The 21,209-nt window shown below is 33.2% G+C and overlaps 1 protein-coding gene and 2 non-coding genes across 3 annotated transcripts; 2 read left to right on the forward strand and 1 right to left on the reverse strand.

Annotated features, from left to right (window-relative positions):
- Positions 1-1,722: 1,722 nt before the first annotated feature.
- Prim1 (DNA primase small subunit) lies at positions 1,723-3,439 on the reverse strand. The gene is made up of 3 exons (XM_070638558.1): positions 3,266-3,439; positions 2,914-3,051; positions 1,723-2,854 (listed from the first exon to the last, which is right to left on the reverse strand). The coding sequence occupies exons 1-3, from the start codon at positions 3,384-3,386 to the stop codon at positions 1,836-1,838; spliced, it is 1,278 nt and encodes a 425-aa protein (XP_070494659.1). The 5' UTR covers positions 3,387-3,439; the 3' UTR covers positions 1,723-1,835.
- A 1,691-nt stretch (positions 3,440-5,130) lies between these two features.
- Positions 5,131-5,212, forward strand: TRNAS-UGA (transfer RNA serine (anticodon UGA)). The gene has a single exon. It is a non-coding gene; the product is annotated as a tRNA-Ser (tRNA).
- A 2,569-nt stretch (positions 5,213-7,781) lies between these two features.
- TRNAS-UGA (transfer RNA serine (anticodon UGA)) lies at positions 7,782-7,863 on the forward strand. The gene has a single exon. It is a non-coding gene; the product is annotated as a tRNA-Ser (tRNA).
- The last annotated feature ends 13,346 nt before the right edge of the window (positions 7,864-21,209 follow it).

Raw genomic sequence — 21,209 nt, forward strand, 5'->3', positions numbered from 1 at the left:
CATTGCTCAATTCTAAAATAGCTTTGCATTCCGTAGCGTAATAAGCGAATTGCCCCAAGAATTAAAGATTCTTTCAGTTCCTCTCGTTTAAAATGCTATCGCAATTCACGACATTCCATACAACTTTAATTTGAGAATATATGCGCAACTATGTAACTATCTATGATCACAAGACTCTTTGATGCATTGTGTCAACTATGCTTTTGTGATATTCACAATTCAACATGAGTATATGCAATAATTAAAGCAATTGCTTTTTCTCGTTTCAATGATTCTATCCATTTTATTTGCATAATGCTTCAAACTCTTGAAATTATTCTTTTAAAAGCATATTCAAGTACTTTAGCACATACTTGGAAATGGGATCTTGAAATCTACATATTTGTGGAAGTGTTAATAGAAGTTTTAAAGAAAAATATAGAAATCTTTAGAAATCAGAGCTCGAAATCGACTATTTAAAATCTTTATGAAGTTTTGGTATAGAGTCGAGCCAACCTCGTGCTCTGGTATAAACTCGAGCCAGCTTCGATCTCTAATATCGAGTCGAGCCAACTTCGAGTTCCGGTTTAGAGTCGAGCCAACTTCGTGCTCTGGTATAGAGTCGAGCCAACTTCGTGCTCTGATATAGAGTCGAGCCAACTTCGTGCTCTGATATAGAGTCGAGCCAACTTCGTGCTCTGATATAGAGTCGAGCCAACTTCGTGCTCTGGTATAGAGTCAAGCCAGCTTCGAGCTCTAATATCGAGTCGACTCGACTTCGTGCTCTGATATAGAGACGAGCCAACTTCGTGCTCTGGTATAGAGTCGAGCCAACTTCGTGTTCTGGTATAGAGTCGAGCAAACTTCGTGCTCTGATATAGAGTCGAGCCAACTTCGTGCTTCAGTATAGAGTCGAGTCGACTTCGAGATCTTGTATAGACTCGAGTCGACTTCGTGCTCTGGCATAGAGTCGAGCCAACTTCGTGCTCTGACATAGAATCGAGTCAATTTCGAGCTCTATGCTAAGTCGAGTCGACTCATGACAACTTCTCCATGAATACAAAATCCCAGTATGTACAAGAGCTTTAAAAAATGTAATCACAGCATATAAATCCAATTTACACCATACGACGCACATTGCTGTTACCATTAAAGTCATTAATCAAAATGTAGAGACACGCAGTCATTAGAGCATTCCCATCATAATTGAATTAATTTTCTTTATTAAGATGTGCTGATGGGGAAAAAGCTCTCGTGTCATATAAAACTTCAAACGAGACTTGAAAAGTTCATTCACATAACACGTGCTGCATATTTTTCAACATTGTTTCTAATCGCGTGTCTGATTTGGTAGATTGTGTATTTTTTGAGTGTCGGGGAGTTGCTTTTGGAAATTGTTCAAGTGGGGCATGAGCTTATGATTTGATTTTAATGATGGTTTTGTTGCCAAAAAGATTAAACTTGAGTTTTTATGGCTAAAAAAATTGAATTTCAAGTTCAAGTTAAAAGTTTAAAATCTTTTGAATAATCCGTACCTAATCATAAATCTAAAGCTTAAAGGATTAACAGCACGATTCCTTTTAATAACAAAATTTCCGTATACATTACAGAACGTTAGACTAATTTATCCATAAAAAGCAGCCTAAAAAATCACTTTAGACAGCATTATAGCCATAAGCATCAGCTTAAGACACTGTAAATGATAATCCCGTTGAAAAAAGTAAAAACAACAAGCAATGAAAATTCTTTGTGGTTTTGTTTCAACATCCGTTTTAGAAATAAAAGCACAGTAATAATCATAATGTGGAAATGAGGGCAATTTCTTACAATAAAAATTCTTTTTTTTTTGTATTTCATTAAAATTCCATCCTTTTATCGCTTACAGTTATTGCTTGAGCCTTTGTGCTTTGCTCAAGTTTGCGGATGAATTCCTCGAAAATCACTGTTGCCTTAAACATTGATGTTTTTTTGAAATCCTTAACCCGGCTAGCTTTATCCTCTGGCGTCTCAGTCGCATCAGTATTCTTCTGATCAAATGTATCGATTTCTTTAAGAAGCAAATTAACTTTCGGAACTGTCGTTGGGTCGAATTTTGTTGCTAAATTTGGATTAAAAGGCACACAGATCTTTCCAGTTTTTGGATGTACACAGAATGGTGCTTTCAATAAATGGTTTGTGCCTTTACTGACGTTAATATCAAGTCGTGGATAGAGCATTGCTAGCTGTACTTCCTCAATAATGTGTCGAAGTTTTGGCTTCAATTGACTCTTTACTCGCAATGACTCGAAATATCCAACAAATGTACTCCAAATGCTTTTCGAATCAGCCATTGTATTTGAGAATAAATTTTGTAATTCCTTTCGACAATTCTCATCAGGCACCATTTTTAAAAGACGCTCGGTACCCGTAGCTGAGCCAAAAGCATTCTGATCTTCAATAATAATTTCATTAAATAACGGTTCGATTATGGAACGTGCACGACGAATACTGTGATGCTGTTTATCGTAAAGTGTTACTTTAGCGACCGAGTTTTCACCACCGCTCATTGATACTTGTAAATAGTCAGCAATAGCACCACGGCCTTTCGAATCAAGATGTCTTGCTGTTTTATCACATATCCAGCAATGAATTCCACGTCGACCAGAAAACACCCACAGAATGTGCTCAAATCCAAAATCGTCTCTTAATGCTATATCTATGACTTTACATGCAACGGCCATAAATTTCCAACATTTGTTACAGATATTCGCCTCATTACAGCATGTACGAACATTATCATAATCTGTCAAGTCAATATCAAATACCAATTCACGCTGCATTGGCTTTATGTTTGGATTTGATCGATGATTTTTTGGTCGTATGTTGAATACAGCACCTGTTATCAATTGACGATGAATAAGTAAATTTTTAGGGACATATATTTATGGATCTTACCGATATCAATTTTGTGAGGAATTTTTGAACAAATTTCTTTTTCCATCTCAGATTGATTCTCGAATGATAAATAACGAATATAAATGTCATCCTGCATGGTAAATGAGAATTCTCGGTGCGTAAAGATCCCATCTTCAGCTACAATTAAATAATTTAAAGATTAATTACAGATTGTCTATTAGAATAAAATCGATTGGATTTCAAAACAAAAATTTTTAAGGGCATTAGGTCATGCATTCTTTTCACATATTCTTTTGCTTATTTCTTCCTTGATAGCATATTTTTGTTTGAAACTTAATTTTTCTATAAATTTGTTTTTACTCTTGTTTTTGGCGCCAAAATTATTACTCACATAAATTATATGAAAGCCATCGATAGAACTGTTTATGTGGAAACAGACGTTTGTAATAAAGTCTTAGATAATCAGGCAGCTGAGTTGCATCGTATTCGTCACTGTTAAGAGCTTCTGGCATCTTTAATTAATTTATTTTGTTATTTTCACAGAACTGTTTACTTGATCAAAAAATGTTTTGAAATAATGCGCTAAGATGAAAATGACAAATTAATTGCGTTGCATAACTTTTAGGAGAAATTGTTACTTATGATACATACGTAGTATGCTTGTGTAATGATAATTGTTGTACTGAATGTCTCAAATTGATTTAAAATCATTGTTAATAGTAATAAATGTTTAAAAACCTTACAACAACTAAGTTTTTTGGAAAACTGTTGTGCGGTTTTAGAAAAATTTAATTTTTAACTGAAATTTAAAATTTTTTTCGATTTAATTTTTCGTGTGAATTAAAAACAATGTGAGTGAAATAAAAGCGTGTACACAAGCGTTGTTAATAGAACATGCATGAGCAAGATGCTTGATCTTGAAATATCACCAGAACACAACAACAACAACCAAGTAAGCAACTCATTTTTTCAACAACAAAAAAAAAACCCATTAAAAAGTAAGAAAACATCGAAACATCAATAAGTCATTATTATACACAAATTCACGCTGCTTTTAGATCCTTTACATATTTTATCATTAGCCTTAAAATCAATAAAATGTTCTTAACAGATTTACAAAGATTGATTTTCTAATTTAATATTTCAATTTAAATAGAAATCAATGAGTTCAATATAAAGTACGTGATAAGATAATAAATTTTCATGTTTTTGATATATTAGAAGGCAGGAGGCATTCGATGGGAAAAGGGTCAGATTACGATAAATGACGGAATGGAATCTAACCAGATTTTATTGTTTGAATCTTTAAAGTTATTTAAACTTGCTGAACTACATTTACAGACAGAATTCTAAATAGAATGTTTGTTTTGTTATTTATCCTTAAAGCTGGCTTAACTACACAAGTTCTAGTATTCATACGTGTTAAGCTCAAAATCTAAGCTTCTTTAATCTGTAATGAAAACTGTATACAATAGATGAAATGAAAGTGAAATCTTCTATGGATGTATAAATCTCAATTTTGAATTCATTCTGACTATGCATGCAGCACATAAAAGAACCTTGTTAAATAAGAAAAAAAAACTCATTGGATTCCTTTTTCCTTTTTCTCTTTAATTTTCTTCCTTTTATATTGATCCAAAATCGGATAGATTGTTGTACATCAATTGATTTTGCAAAATCAATTTTACTTCTTGTTTCTTAAAAAGGTTTGATTAAGACAGTTGTGAGTAACCTTTTATTTTTGGCGGTACACCTTGGTGGGAAACCTCGACTGAAACCGCGCACGATATACGGTTCATGGCATTTTCAAATATTTTTAACGGCACACTAGCGTGCTGCGGCCCACAAGTTGTGCCTCACTGACCTAAGGCATTCACTTTTTTTTAAAAAATTTGCTAACCCAATTTGATTCATTTTGCCTTTTCAATAAATCTTAATAAGATTTTTTTGTTAACAAAAACAAAAGATTTATATTAATAAACAAAAGAGTACATGCATGCCTATAAACTACAATTGATTATAAAATTGACATTTTTGCATTTAAAATTGAAAAATAAAACAAATGCTAGCAAAACAATATTTCAACAAATTCATACCTATATGAAACTACAACAACAACAAAAAAGCTTTTGTTCGCAAATCGTGATCTGCAGTTTACTTGATAATCTTGAGACAACGCAAAAAAAGGAATAAAAAGAAGTGAAAATGAAACATTGATGAAAGTTGTGGAGCAAAACCGAAAATATGAAATTTTAAGCAGTTGTGGCCGAGTGGTTAAGGCGTCTGACTTGAAATCAGATTCCCTCTGGGAGCGTAGGTTCGAATCCTACCAGCTGCGATTAAGTTCGAAGTTGTTAAAAATCTTTTTTGATGGATTTTTTGGAAATTTATTTTTTTGGTGATTCATGCAATGTTCAGGAACAATTTTCTGGCCAATTTGATCACTTAAGGAACATTAGAGGTCATATTCAATCAGAATTATCGTTGATTAGATTATTTCACAGCTAATTCATTAGCTGACTAAAAAACTAAAATTTTTTCACGGAAACTCGAACTGCACATTGTATTTTCAAGGTCATCGCTTTGTCACTGACTAAACACGCGAAGTTACCTTAACGACATCGTGACGGTGGGTTTCAATGCATTGAGTAGCTTGAAAATGCGTTTAGGTCACAGGGATTTTATTCCTTATCCATTTTTACCAATTGCAGCAGAATTCTAATTGATATTTGCATCTACCTAATTGGAATTGCCAAAATGGTGATTTTAGTCTATCAAAATTTCCTACTTCCTTTGAATCTTTTCAATCTTTGAAAATATTTGAAAGGATTTAAATAAACAGTTGAATTAATTAATTCCTAATTATAATTTTTCAAAAGCTGAATTATTAAGCAGTCAATAAATATTCAATGATTATTATCGTTTCTTTTTCTTAGTAAACTTAGAAATTATCATAAATCCTTTATTTCTTCTTGCTCAGACAATTTCTCATGATTGTAAATTTCCTCTAAATTTATTATTCATCAAGAGTCCGGAAGTTTGAATTAATAAAATTTAAAATAAAACTTTTACGAACAGTTTTAGTCACTAATGCTCGAGGAGCTAAATTCCTCTGTGGAGTGGCAATGTGCTTGGCTCAAATTTGGTGTGATAATTCGAAGGTTGTCAGTTTGAATTTTGCAATTAGCAAATTTGAGTTTCTCAGAAGTTTATACCCTTTGTTCTGTTTAATGTTACCGTATTTCATAAGATGAAATTGGAGCTCTGGGTAACTTTAAATGCAAGGGAACCGTAATAACCGGTAGTAGCGGATAAAATAAGAACAAGAACTGCATCTCGTGCTTCTGTCACCGATCATTGATTGTTAATCGATCATTCGATTTCTATTCGTGATCGTTTGATTGTACCTGATTGTATCGTTCCCGAACAAACAAAATGTTGCTGTAATTAAATAAACTCGTTAAGCATCCCCGCAAGCGTGGTATTAGGGTCCTCTGCTATTGAGATCATGCTCTTTGTCCACTAGGGATTAAGTCAATCAAAGATTGTAATTCCGTGAGAACTTTGCGAATTCTTGTCATATCGACAGTACCCGATGGAATGATCAGGTGAGGACCGAACCCACAAACTCACAATAGAGTGATACAAATATCGGATCTGTTATCTAACCACACGACCACAGAGATCTTATTCTCCCATTGGACTCTAAATGACTTGATATATTCCCCAGATTCCACTCCGCTCTAATACCATACCACCTTAACTGAAAACTTTATCTTCAATAAAATTGAGTTTTGAGTTTAAAAAGACAATAGAAATAAACAATAATCTTTGGCCATGACATGATGAAAGAAACTATAACAAAAAAAAACAATTATATTAAAAATTGTTGAGTTCATTTACTACAGATCAACTACTAAAACTCCCCGAGATATGTGTCTTTTGCGATTCATACTGTCTCAATAGGGACATCTCAATTTTATTATTTTTCTCTTTTTTTTATTTTGTTTGAAATTAAGCGGGTTGCAAACAGAAGCATAAATTCATCCTGAGGTATTTTATATCCCAAGAGTAAAATTCAAATATTCCCCAGTTGAATTTTATGATAGAGCTATAGCTTGAAAAATTTCGTTCCATTCGTTATCAAGAGATGAAAATTCTCTAGTTCCAAACATTTAGCTCTTGTAAAACTCAATTTTTCACATACTAAGGATAGATAAAAAGAACTTTATGTACCATCGGAAATAAAGTCAAATGTGAAGGAAAAATCAATAGGTTGATTTATACGAAATAAAATGAATTTTATGAAATATCTGCATATTTGTAGGAAGGAAGATAAGACACAGATGTTTATTAAAAAATATATGTCAAATACATTTCATGCTTGAATGGAAGTTAAAGAACTTTTGAGAATTTTTGAGCATTTTCCTCTTTACATTATTCACGAGTTCATGCACATGAAGTAATCATCATTCAAATATCCACTCGACCTGATTACTTTTGGTGGTTGATGCAGAATAAATGAATTTCTCGGTTCTATTTTATATTTCGTACTTTTAACTTTTCAATATGTAAAATTGGCACTAAAGAATCAAAGGAAAAATTCAGAATTTCACAAATTGTTCAATCCACGAGCCTATACGTGCAAGCTTTGAAGCCTCAAAAAACTAAGAATTTTTCTCCACAAGGCTTCACAAGTCATGCATATTTTGACGTATGATTGTGCTAACAACACAATCTGATGAATGGATTTTATGTAACAAAGAATTTTGACATAGCACGTATGTCATTGTATGTATGGGAAAAAGTACAAATAAAGCATGCTGCTGCAGGGCTTGACAATAATTGGCTAGAAAAATTCAGTCAATCAGTAACTTTGTAAACAAGCAAAATATATGAAATTTTAAGCAGTTGTGGCCGAGTGGTTAAGGCGTCTGACTTGAAATCAGATTCCCTCTGGGAGCGTAGGTTCGAATCCTACCAGCTGCGAAATAATTTCGAAGTTGTGTTAAAATCCTTTTTTGATGTTTTTTTTTACAAATTTATTTTTTTATTGATTTATCCAATGCTCTACCTCTTCAGGGGTTCTATTTTGGTAGTAATAAAAGGTGTTTGATGGAGTCTTTAAAAGCTCTATGTTGAAAGAGTTTTGTGTAGTTCAGGATCAAGCACAAGCATGTAAGCCCGAATCAGAAAATACGCCCATAAAGAAAATACCCGAACGGGATAATGTGGTCGAAATCTGCCTTGATGGTGCCGCATACCGTAAATACAGAATGTAACGATGCTTAATCGAACACGTTGTACTGATCAGAGTAGCTTCTGAATGGTTGCCATTGTGCCCATGAATCTGCCTTAAAATAGAATTCACAGAATATTTAAAGGCCACAACATTTAACACAAACTTACTTAGTTATTGGAGACATACTCAAACTTGGACACTTTCTACTTGTCAACATGGACAATTCTATTATTGGCTATATCACAAAGCATGTACAATTTCTTTGTTTCTACATCAATTTGACATCTATCCATTCTACGTCATATTCCCTCTGGAGCAACAGGACGCCTCTTTCTTCCTTGTGGATTCCAACGAAGGACAGTGAAAAAAGTTTGTGTTGTCCATCCCACTTACGACACTTTCTACAAACACAGACTGCCCACTAGTGAATTTCATTATTTGTTTTTAGTAAAAGTACTTTTCACACGAACTGTCTGTTTGATGATATAATCTGTCTACCTACCCATCGTTGATTTATGTATTATCGATGATGATGACGACGACTCGATTGATGGTTATGTAAACTTTACACATTTTGTGTATGTCAATTTAAATGCTCTGTAACACATGCCATTCAATATTGAAGTAATGAAGGAGAAGCTCCTTTTCCAATTCACTAGAAATTAATTAAGCTTTAAAAATTTATTACTTTCGATGATGTATGTGTTATGAGATATAATCCTTGTTTAGAAGTGTTAAATATAGCAAGGATTGAAAATATTATCAACCTGGCTGAATATTGCGGAACTGATTCTGTTGATATCCCGAACAATACAAATGACTCAGAGTGACGTGACTCTGACTTAGTGCTCGATTCTGCTTGAATCCACTTCCGTGCCAGAGTCATAGTTGCCTGATGCCGGATTTTGTATCGATTAACCGACTTATGGTATCCGGAATGAACATGTGAATGTCTTTCAGAGGCAGTCTCTATTTTTTATTAGCAAAAGCAACCATGACTAACCCTATTCCATTTGTGCTGCTCGGTACAATCATAATTAAAAGCTTTTAATTGATTCTCTACACGCATAAGCCTCACATTATCATTTAATACCCTCATTTTTAACTCTAAAACCTATAAAAATTAATTTAAAATTTTCATTGAATTTGATAATTAATTTTAATCCTTAAATAGAATATATCCAGCATGATCATTATCGCTGGTAAGGATTAACCCATTTTCATGAATGTAATATTTTTTTTTAATATAACATTATCGTTTTTAGATTACGTCATGAACAACTTCCATACCTTATTTCTTCGTTTTCTTATCGCATAAAAAATTAATTCCGTATTCTTTTCATTTCTCATCCCAAATTACATACACAGAAGTACCTTTTTCACTCATTTGAGAAAAAGAAGAATCAAAATTAAAACTTTCGTTTAATATTTTTATTGTTAAATTAACATTGGATTAGGGGTTGTTCAATTATTACGTAACTCGAAAAAATCCAACTTTTTGGCCCCATCCCCTTCATTGTTTGAGGCGTAACAAAGACTAAGTCCTCCTCCTACCCTAAAGAACCTCACGTAATTAATTGCTACAAGCTGATTTCGGAAATGATCGATTGAAAGCCTTACCTTACCATGATTGTGGGGCTCCAACCCTTCAGACTAGGTGCTTTGGATAGTCTTTTATCCTGTCCTTTAACTTCCTTATCGCAGAACATAGCTCGGTCGCCAATTTTCTCCAAATTTTCCAAATTCCCTTTACGTAATATATAAACTGTCCCTTAGCTTATGTATATGTTTACACTTGATGCTTCAACGTGTTTTAATACTGAGAATTTTGTGATTATACAAGAGCTTAAGGTTTAAAAAATTTTGAATTTCTCGAAGGTATGAGTGAATGTTTATGATGGAACTTTATGGCTCAGCATGTTTTAATTATTTGATGTCTTAACACCGTTTTTCTTTTAATTATTTACTTGTAGCACACTAACTGCTACATATTTGAAGATTATGCGATTCTATTTGAAGAATGAATATAAAAAATTTGAGAAAACTCTCACACTGAAATGCTGAAAATCTTGAATAAATACATGATTTAAAGATATTTCAGGACACATCTGTGTAATTCTAACAATTGAAGATCAAAAGGTCAAGCAGACTAAGAACTGTGGAAACTATTGTACTATATTTTGACTGTCAGACCCTTGTTAAGGAGTTGTCATTTTTCCGAGTGGCACACAACAGTAAAAATCATTCCCGAGCAGCACAGTTAGGCGAACTGCATTATTTGCCATAAATATGAGTCAAAATCAGTCGTCACGGTGCTGTCGCGGGTAACTTTGCGTCTCATCGTTAACACGGAAACGTAGCGATGCCTTAGCGAACACTCTGTGTTGTTCGGGATCGAAATAGGATATTTGGTCTTCACAATAGACAGCTTCTCATAGGCGGCTTCCATTTGGTGTTAATAAAGGAGCTCCGATGCGGAGTAACTTGAGCAGCAAAGTTCCCAGTGAAAATGTACGTTCTGATAAAATTAGTTCGAATTAATTCAATTGAGTATTTTCGACAACAGGCTAATAAATATTAATTTCTATTTTCGTGCGCACAATTTAAGGCAAACAACATGTTATACGGTATAATATGTATTAAATATTAATAGATTTTCCACGAAGGAAATTCAATGAATCTAAGTTTTGGAGATCTAAAATTAGTACAGCATGTTGTATTTTTCGCGATATTTCCCAGAGCTTTCAAGCTACATGAATATAGCAAGCGGAAATACAAATATGTTGGGAAAAAAACCAATTTTAGGTATGAATTCACATGCACGATTTTCCACGATACCAAAATTGCTTATCGCTCAATTTTTAAGAGAAAATTATTCCGCGATGTGTTGGTACGAAAAAACACAAAATTGCATATTATACATAAAAAAGACCATTCATACCAAACATGAAAACTCATTTCCACGGAAAAAAAATGTAAGTGCGATTGTTATCAACACGTGATTTTCCCATTTACATGAATTTATCAACATTTTTCATACATTCGACAACAAAATTTCAAACACACTCGACTATGTACGTGTAAATTTACAGCACAGCAACATTATTTAGTTATGAGAAATGTGTGTACGAAAGAGTCCTTAAAAAAGTAACAATGTACTTACTCCAGTAGTAGAATTTTATGGAAATGAATGTGTAGGATTCAAATGAAATTCATTGATTATTTTTGGTTATTTTTGTCATCACAGTTAGAAGCAAATAAAATTGGAATTCGAAAGGAGCTATTCACCGTACACTTATAATATTACGGAACCCTATCCCCCTCCCCCGAAATGCTCCGTAATTTCCATACGTTCCCTGAAATTGCGGACTCAAAAAGACATCATAGACAATATGAAATAATACTAAGGAGCGTAGTCAGCAGATCGAATTCTTGGATTGGATGTGTAGAAAAGAACGCTTAAGTCTTTAAGATTCTTAACTGGCAGAAGTTCTCGAAGGATAGAGTCTGCTTTAGAGGTTCTCTCCACGCGGAAATGGGACTACGAGCATCCCTGCCATGGAAATAAGTAAGTAAGTAAGAAGTCAGCAGAAGAGGACGCAAAACTGTGATGAAGCAATTACAGCTAAACGTGCGGACAGATAATGTGTGTCAGAATACTATGTGACAGAGGCAGTAACAGAGTCAGATAGAAAGGTTTTTGTTGTATTCTAAGCTTCACATAGTACACATACTTTTAGGTACCGTAGTGGACTTTATGTATCACGAAAGTATACTCGTTGTCTTTTATGGATGATTGCAGTTGATAAGTATGTAAGTCCGAATACTGGAAGCTTCATTTGTGTCTTTGACTCAACTCCTATAAATCATCAATGAACATTTTCAATTCTGCTTATGACTACGTGCAATACACCCCCAACATTATTTTATTGAAATAAATGATGTAGTACGTGTTAAAGCTTTGCTCCACTCGGATGCCTTTGCAATTTTAAGTACCTTATAATCATCACTTTGAAAGTTTAATTGCACTCAAGAAGAACTTTTATTCATTCATAACTTGAAAATTGTCATTCAAATGAAAAATTTAATATTCTTGCAAATTTCTATGAAAAAGTTTTCATCGTGATGTGTCTTGTGACAATTTTTTAAAGCAATTTATATCTTTTGCCTTATCGTTTGCATTTTTAATATCAAAACAAACAAAGTATTTGAAGACGGTACTGAAAATGATTTTTACTTTTTATTCACAATATTCTATTCCTTTAAATTGTAAAACTTTTTTTTTTTTTTTGTTATTTGCATGACCATAACTCAAAAGAAAACTCCATTTCTGATTCCTTTTTTTCTAGTTTCTCTTTGACATTCGTTTTTTATTTAAATTTTAAGCAGTTACAGTAAATGGTACAGCTTTTAGTCTTTTTGAATGTTTTTGTGCTTAATGTGGATAATAACAGAAGTGTATCAAAGATGAAGGAAGGAAGAGCGATCATGTACATATTTTGGCAAATCAAAAAGGACTTCAATTTGAATGTGACGTATTGTTTCGGTACTAATAAAAAAACGGACCCGTTAACGGCCGTTTTTCGGAAAAAAACGGAAACGGCCGTTTTTTAAAAATGCCGTTTTTCAGAAACCCTACTCCGAGCAGCACAATGTGGCAGATTCATAATACCCGTACTCTAATAATAGGTTGAAACCAGACGTCAGGACACATTCCATGTTCTGTCGCAAGCACCGATGTCATGGAGCCCTACCAACTGCATGCTTTTCGGTGATGACTTCTCCACTTCCAAGCTGCACAATGCGACTAAACTCAAAATCAGTTTAAATCCGCCATCACAGCGCAGTCAAGGTAACTTCGCTTCTTCCTATTAATGCGACAACATAATGATGTATTAAAGAACACGGTGCGCGACTCGGGATCATAATCCAGAGTATGAAATCCCATTCAGTCTATTTTTATTCTGAAGCATGCCTGAGAAACCATTTATTTAATTATACAGTGATAATAAAGGTTAACAATCTGCGTAAAATAAACAGGTAAAATTCATTCTGACATGACGTCAGCATTCAAAGTATATCAAAGCCTCAAAAACCTCAAAATGAAATAAATCATCATAAATGATGCTGTACGTACATTTTTCACCCACGTTTCAATTCTACATTGTGGATGAAGCAAATTCTCGTTGATGAAGATAAAAAATTAAAGACTGTTTGGTTGTGAGAGGAACCTCTCGATGTTAATGGACAATCAACGTGAAAAATCTGTTAGCAGTTTCTCAGTTATGCTACATATTACCCTGAAAAACCCACAAACAGATGTGAATAAAGTAGACTATTTATAATTTGTAGCAAGGCATACACTAAATATTAATAATACAACAATAACTTGTACATATTAAAGCAGTCTGCTTATCCATATTAATATTTCCATCAGACATGTTCATCCTACAGCTCTTTCATTACAAATACACCAGAGTGAAAAATAGCAATCGTCAATTTTAAAAGCTTCGGCACAAAATTTTATAATCTTATCAAGTTTCATCTCACAAAACGACCTTTCATGCTCAGTGTGTTGTTCCAAATTAAGGCTTAAGCATTTACACATAGATAAGAGAACGTTCGATAGTTATGTAACGCATAGGAAAGAAGAGAAGCTCAATGTTGGTTCACAGAACTTGGTTGGAATTCACAAGGAAAAGCGCTCTAGTGCCCAAAAGCAATATGATAAAAAACAGCAAGAGAGTCAGATGGAAAGCCTTTTGCAGTATCCTTGGCTTCAAGTTGGAGCATGGCTTACTTGGATTTTGTCACAACATTATATTCATGATTTGGTTACAAAGCGTTTCGGTGGGGGTCGGGTCATCAAGAAACTCTTGTTTAAACATTACGTCTTGGAACCAAGCACTTGGCATTGGAAATTGGCAAGCGGAATCCAGCGATAGAGCAAGCTTCAAGCGGCATCTATACCAGGTTATGAATCACAATTGATCAGTACGACCAGCAAAGTAAGCAAGTCATTAAGTAAATGTTACACAATTTCCGAACATTCCCTAACCTTTCACAACCAATGTACATATTTTAGGTCATGACAACTTTTCACATAAAGTTCAACACACAAAAAAAAGCTCAAAAATTCCTTTTGTTTCTCATAAACAATAAGGCAAGTCATAGAGTCTTTCATAAAATTTATGTTGTGTAAGGGTGGAGGGATTCAAGTGAGACATAGCCATAAGCGAAAAATCTCTCAAAAAGATCATAATTCGAATACTGCAATTTATGTAACGGAAGAGAGGACTAAAGATATCTTAAAGCGTAATATTATTATAGCTTTATGAACATCCTTTTTTGGATATGGTTTGATTTACTTACTCTTTTATTTTACGTCAGATGAGAATGTCCTGACAGTAAAAGCTGATTATATCGAGTCAGTAAAGCATTAAAGAAAACAATTGTATGATCATGTGCTGAGAGATAATCTTTCAATATAATATTTAAGTAGATGATTATAGCTGGATGTATGAGATAATTTTTGATTTTTATGAGTGTGGGATGTCTGTATGGTATTGAGGCTACATGCATATGAAGAAAAATTATGTATAGCAATGCAGAATTTCAGATTGTATATCCAAGTCAGGTCATTATTATTAAAAAAGCTATAAAGATTGAAAACCACTGTCCAAAGAATATAAATAAACAAAATCTCATGCAAAATTCATCCTTTCCATAATTAAAAGTATGGTACCCGAGCAGCACAATACCTCAAACCTAAAAATGGATCAAAAATTGACCGTCAATATGCAGACAAGTCAACTTTGTGTCATCATCAATTCTGCGATCTAGCGTTGCCCTATCAGACATGCTGTGCTGTTCGGGCTATGTTTCATTTCCATTAAGCATAAAAACTTTTCTTCGGTCAGTCTGTATGTAAGTTTTTGTCAGCATGAATAACCATTGCCATAGGGAACAGTAAGCTTGCTTTATTATTCTTCACAAGAATATTTTGACGATGTGGTCCATTTGATATGCTGTAGTATGTTTATGTGTGGTCTTTTTAGAATATCTCAATGGCCATTCATTGACCATTCAATGTCGCATCATCCTGAATCCTCTTTTCAATTTTCATTTGCTTATACGAGAATAAAAGGGAAGCTGATTACTTTCTTTTTGTGTGCAACACATTTTGTTAATAGGTTTTCGTAGATGGACAAAAGTTCTTACAGATTAAAAGTTTCAACATTATGATTTTCAATAGGACTGATTTGAGGATTTATTATGTGTAATATTCAGGTTAATGTTCTTTTGAAGCTTATGTAAGTCATTGAATACACGCAATTACACATTTTGGGATAGATTGTTAGACTGATTTACGTAAGGGTCTGTGCCGGTCTGTATTTAAAAGGTTTTATTATATTCACACCGTTTTCACGTGTGAATGTATTGAATTTGTTCAGATTGAAAAATCAGTTTTTTGGATTTTCCAGCCAAACTAGGCACAATTGCAAGTTATGTTCTATCGCAAAAAGTTTGTACCTGGAATTCCTCACCATAATCAAAAAACAGAATTGAAATTGGTTGAGGTATTGCTGAGAAAATCGAAAAATTCGTTTTCTGTAAGCAAGCAAACAAACAAACAAGCAAACAAACAAGTTAATCAGCTAGAAATCTCAATAACGAGACATCGTAGAGACTTCTAGTTTTTTGCAATCGATCCGTGTTGCTCTATAGAAGAGCTGATTAGTTTTTGGGCATGGCAGGAACAGCCGTTGCTTCTAAAAAAGCAAAAAACTATCGTTTTCATACAAAATTTCAAAATCAATGTTTTCTATGATTTTTGAAACATTGAACATTCTATAAAAAGTATCAAACATGTCCGCCATTAAAGCTTTTGAAGCTTGGACTTCCTGTAACTCAAACATTTGCCAAAAGAAAAAATTGGAAAAATGACCAAAATTTGGCCACTTTTTGTTACAGTCGCTTGCGCTAAAGGACTTGTTTTTCATAAACCAAAAAGTACCAGAAAAGTTGCCTCTTATATCTCTCTATCATTCCTCTGGAGCTTGATCCCTCAAATATTTTCAAGCGAAGCTTGGCCTACCTGCTGAAGCTTGACTTCCTCAGAATCATTTCATAGCGAAGCTTGGCCTACCCGCTGGAGCTTAATCCCTCAAACATGTGCCAAGCGAAGCTTGGCCTACCCGCTGGAGCCTGATCCCTCAAACATTTGTCAAGCTTGGCCTACCCGCTGGAGCTTGATCCCTCAAACATTTGTCAAGCGAAGCTTGGCCAAAAAAATGTAATTGATCCCTCAAACTTTTGCCAAGCGAAGTAAGCCACCCGCTGGAGCTTAATTTATCAAATTTTTTGCCAAGCGAAGCTTGGCTTAATTTTTTTGATCCCTCAAATTGCCAAGATTTAGGCCTACCCGCTGGAGCTTGATCCCTCAAACATTTGCCATGGCGAAGCTTGCTAGTGGAGGCATTAAATCATTCATTAAACATTTTCCAAAAATTCCTTCCATACAAAATTTTATAAATGCCTACCGCGAATAACAAAAAAGTTTGATCCCCAAAAATTACATTTTTTTTGACCAAAAATACATACTACCAAAAATAAACATCGAATATTATTTTTTGACCAAAAATTACATTTGACTTTGAAGTTGGTATATCTCGGAGCTCGTGTTTATGACAAGTCCAAAATTATTCTGAATTTTTTTATGGTGAAAATATTCACAATATATGATAGTTTGAGCTGGTTTTCCAGCTTTTTTTAGACATAACACATGAAGAGATATAAGCATTTAAAGTGTCCAAATTTGAAATTTGAGAATAAATTACATTTTTTAGCAATAGTTAAAAGTCAGGTGGCCCTTTTGATGAAAATGATCAGTTTCTCTTTGAAATCCGAATAATAAACATCGAATATTATTTATATTCGGATAAGGCTTATTATTAATACATACTACAATATAACAGCAGTTGCTAAACGTTGTTTCATATTTAATTAAAATATTTTGAACAAGCTCGTGTTTCAATTATCAAAAACCCAATAAATTATTTAATGAAAATAATTTTTTTAAACATCCAGATATGACGGCAATACGCAAACATATAGACATGACGTAGACTCGCTGATATAGAATCAGAATATGGTTTTGCGGGCTTTTTATCAGAATAAACACAAATTCCCACATGAAGGCGTGTTGATATAATTTTAAGAAGCTTAAAATTTCAAATTTCAGAGAATAGTGGTAATGAGCGTTCTGTGAAGCAATATGCAAAACCCGAGTCAGGTGGCACTGCGATTCTGATTGAAAACAGAATTTATTGTACCATTCGGTAAGAATAGGAACAGTAAATGCCATATTGTTTCTAAAAGTTTCTATTGAAGTATTTTAAGCTGTATTCTTCTCAATACCTTTCATATCATGGACGTCATAAATTAATGACTTGTTATAAATGTTTAAATTCAATCGCAAAAGTAGATTTGCGTGTAATTTGTGTGTAATTCGATAAAAATTTATTACATTTACCTTTAATATCAATTTTATTCTCATTTATCGAGTTCAATAAAAGTTCCACGAAAGTAAATTTGGAAATTTATTGCGAATTTTACAATCACAAACAGTAATTATGAGCCTTAATTACAGAAAGTCATAAAGATTTCTACGAGACTTCATGAATTTCCCCATTCAAAATGTAATATATTGTTATGACTGTGAAATGCCTTAAAAGTTTACTTAACATTTTAGCTTCTTGTGAAAATAACGAGAAAAATTTCCATAGAAATGAAAATTTTTTTTACACACATAAAATGCTGCAGAAGTTTTACTATTCTGACTAAATTTTGATACAAAATAACAATATGCTGCAAAACACTTAAACATTGGCATTCATTTTCACACACATTTTGAGTTGTGGAAAACAAAATTGTTAACAATATCAATTTCAATTTTAAAATGGAACATTTGAAATTTTAGCATCTACAATAACTTATGAACTTTGAGTTAATTAAAATGTTGATCAAATTCATAAATGTTGCATGATTTCAAACAATTTAGATTGCAATTTTACACATTTTAATATTTATGTTTGCATACTAAATTCTGCGTGGTCGATTACGGTCGACTATATCTTGTATGATAGAATTTAATATACATATCATGCTTCTATTTGACAAGAAATATCAAAGCTTAGCACAATCAATAATTGTTGACTGATAATAGGAATAGAGTGATATTTAATTATATGTGGATGACAAAAGACCACGTGGGCGTCCAAAGAACTCATGGAAGAAAGAGACTGTATTGCCTTGAAATCGGATATTGTCAAGCAGTAGCCATCGCAAAATAGCTAGATTTAGGCGACATATATAGGAGACCATTTACCTTGCATAGACCACAATTGATTTGTACGAAGTAAGTAAGTAAGATTCTAAAACTGGACCATGTAATCCCCGAAATCCATGAGACTTTTAAATGGCTGTCAAATAGATCATGGTCTTGCGTTGGATTATTACCTTGATTTGAATAGCGTGTGAAGAACTAATTGAAATTCTTCTTCAAATGAAGAAATTTTTGCAATAAACCTTGGATTCAATGCTACGTCTAGAAAACTTTTCAATCGTTTCTTAACCAGCATTATTAAAATAATCCTTGAAATGCTTAATTAACAGTTTTCCACCGATAAAATGCGACGTATGAATTTTCAATCATTGAAAAGCTACCAACGTGAAATCTTACAATTTTCGGAATTACATCATAATGCGTAAATTTATATGAAGCTTTTCAGTTTTTCTACACGTTCGTTCATTCCTGAAGCTTATGGAGCACAAAATTTTCGAATAATAATTGAGCTTACAAGCACAGCAACTATCATAAAAATACTCTTGGAAACAGCTTTTTGATTGCATCATATTTTTATAGATATTCCGTAAATGTACGATAATAACGCAAATTAATTATACCTAATGAAATTATCTGTAATGAATTGTTATTCGATGTTGATTACTTCTAATAATTGAATCTGTAATCAGAATGATTATTTGGGCCAAATAATGATGAAAATCAGTAAAATGGCAAATGATGGGATGAATGTTAGATAAATATTGGATAAATATAAATTCATTATTGGTAATTGTGTTTATTTTTAATATGATGATATAATTTAATAAAAATAAACATAAAATTATCCTACATATCAGGTAATTTAATTTTAATTTGGTTATAGACAGTTACAATCAGTATCATATGGAAGAAATTATAATTAATTTCCAATCCTTTTAACATATATTTCAATTAAATCGTGAAAATTACAGATCGGTTAATTGATCAAAAATTTAATTTCAGGGCGAAGTAACTCTGACTTTTGGTTTCAATCCGGCACCATCAAAGAGTACACCAGAGTCACGAAGATCTGGTGCCAGATTTTGATCAATTAATCAACTTGTGCTATTGGGATATGCATTGGGACAACTGGTTGACAGGACGTTATCAATACAACTGAGTTTTGTAATGCTTTATTAAGACAGGAAGGCTGTTAACTTCCAATACCCACCCCTCCCCCTATATGTGCATCTGCTATGATGGTTTCATCAAGGGCATGCATAGGAGTATTGTCATACAGGTAGATAGAAAATAGATTATAGCCCGTCCCTGAGGGATAGTACAACAGATCATCGCGATGATCGATCCCAATGCCTATTCATTTTGGCGAACCCTGGTATAATTTTCAATATTTGTTATGGTTCAATTTGAATTTTCTGAGTATCCAAACAAAATTTTAATGTTGTATGGACGTCAGTAAAAAGCAAACATCTCCAATTTATGATTTTCATAAATCCTCTATTAATTCATTAATAATGCTCTGATAAGTTCTGATATTGATGTTACCGTTCAAATACTCAATTCCATTTTTCAATCCATGACGTCATAAACCTCATTATTCTAATGAAATTTGACTGATTGCAGTTGAGTATATAATTACTGCCCACATAGCTGCAACTAGTTCAGCAAGTGCTTGATAAAAATTAAAATGCAAATCAGCAGAATCTCATAATGAAGTATCTGAAAGTATATACTTTATTGCTTTACGCTCACTCAAACTTTTGCTACGAATGAAAAATTATCTTTCATTTTTGCATGATTAATATTGGAATAAATTTTCCTGTTCAACTTGAACTTAAAGATGCAACCAAATGTGAACAGGAACAAGGAATTAAAGGAATTTTATTTATTCTCGTATGAAATTCAATGCAAATTTTTAATATGTTTTTAAATTTATGTTTGCATATTCTTTTAGGTAGCTATTGCAAGAAAACATTCTGTTATTCATCACATTTCCTTGTGTCTAGCTCTAGGGATGTGCCTTGAATATTTTTTTAGCCATTTTTCACAACTGATGATATATTTTTGTTCTTCTTGCATTTAAAAAAAAGAACAGAACAAACTTAACGATTAAAAAGTTTGTTAAATGAAATATTGTGGATTCTTTTTAGGTCATGCATTAAACATAAAGCTTTTAAAAGTTGGTAAAAAATGCTATATGTCAAATGTAACTATGTGTGTTAAGAGGAAACCAAGGAAATGTCCTTGCATTGAGTTATGAAATATTCGAATGACAATCAAGGCTGCAAATGAAAGATTTAGCTAAAAATGCATTAAATCAAGGACTGATACATTAGCGTAGACAACAATGGAATGATACGTTCAAATTTAAGAAGGGGTTTCTGGATCTTTTTCTCGAAAAAACTCTAACAAATTGAAGAATTGTTTCCAAAAAGTAAAGGTATTAACAGCATTCCATCCTTTTTCCCACCATGTATACATCACTTGGCCTATTCCTTCATTACTACACTGTACCTTACTTACTTAATTCCTTGGCTGGGGCGCACGAGGACCCATTGCCGCGCGTAGGGAATGTCTGAAGACAGCTCTATCCTTCGAAACCTTCTGCCAGTTCGGGATATTAAGGACTCTAGCGTCCTTTTCAACACATACAAACCAGGAACACTGCTTCTAGTAAAGTAAACTCAAGGAATACTTGAGCATCATCTCCGACCCGTATTATACCAGTACCTAGAAATCTTGACA

Source organism: Chironomus tepperi, unplaced genomic scaffold (assembly GCF_022539635.2).
Source record: "Chironomus tepperi strain 1889 unplaced genomic scaffold, CSIRO-AGI_Ctep_v1 contig_175, whole genome shotgun sequence".
Lineage (NCBI taxonomy): Eukaryota > Metazoa > Arthropoda > Insecta > Diptera > Chironomidae > Chironomus > Chironomus tepperi.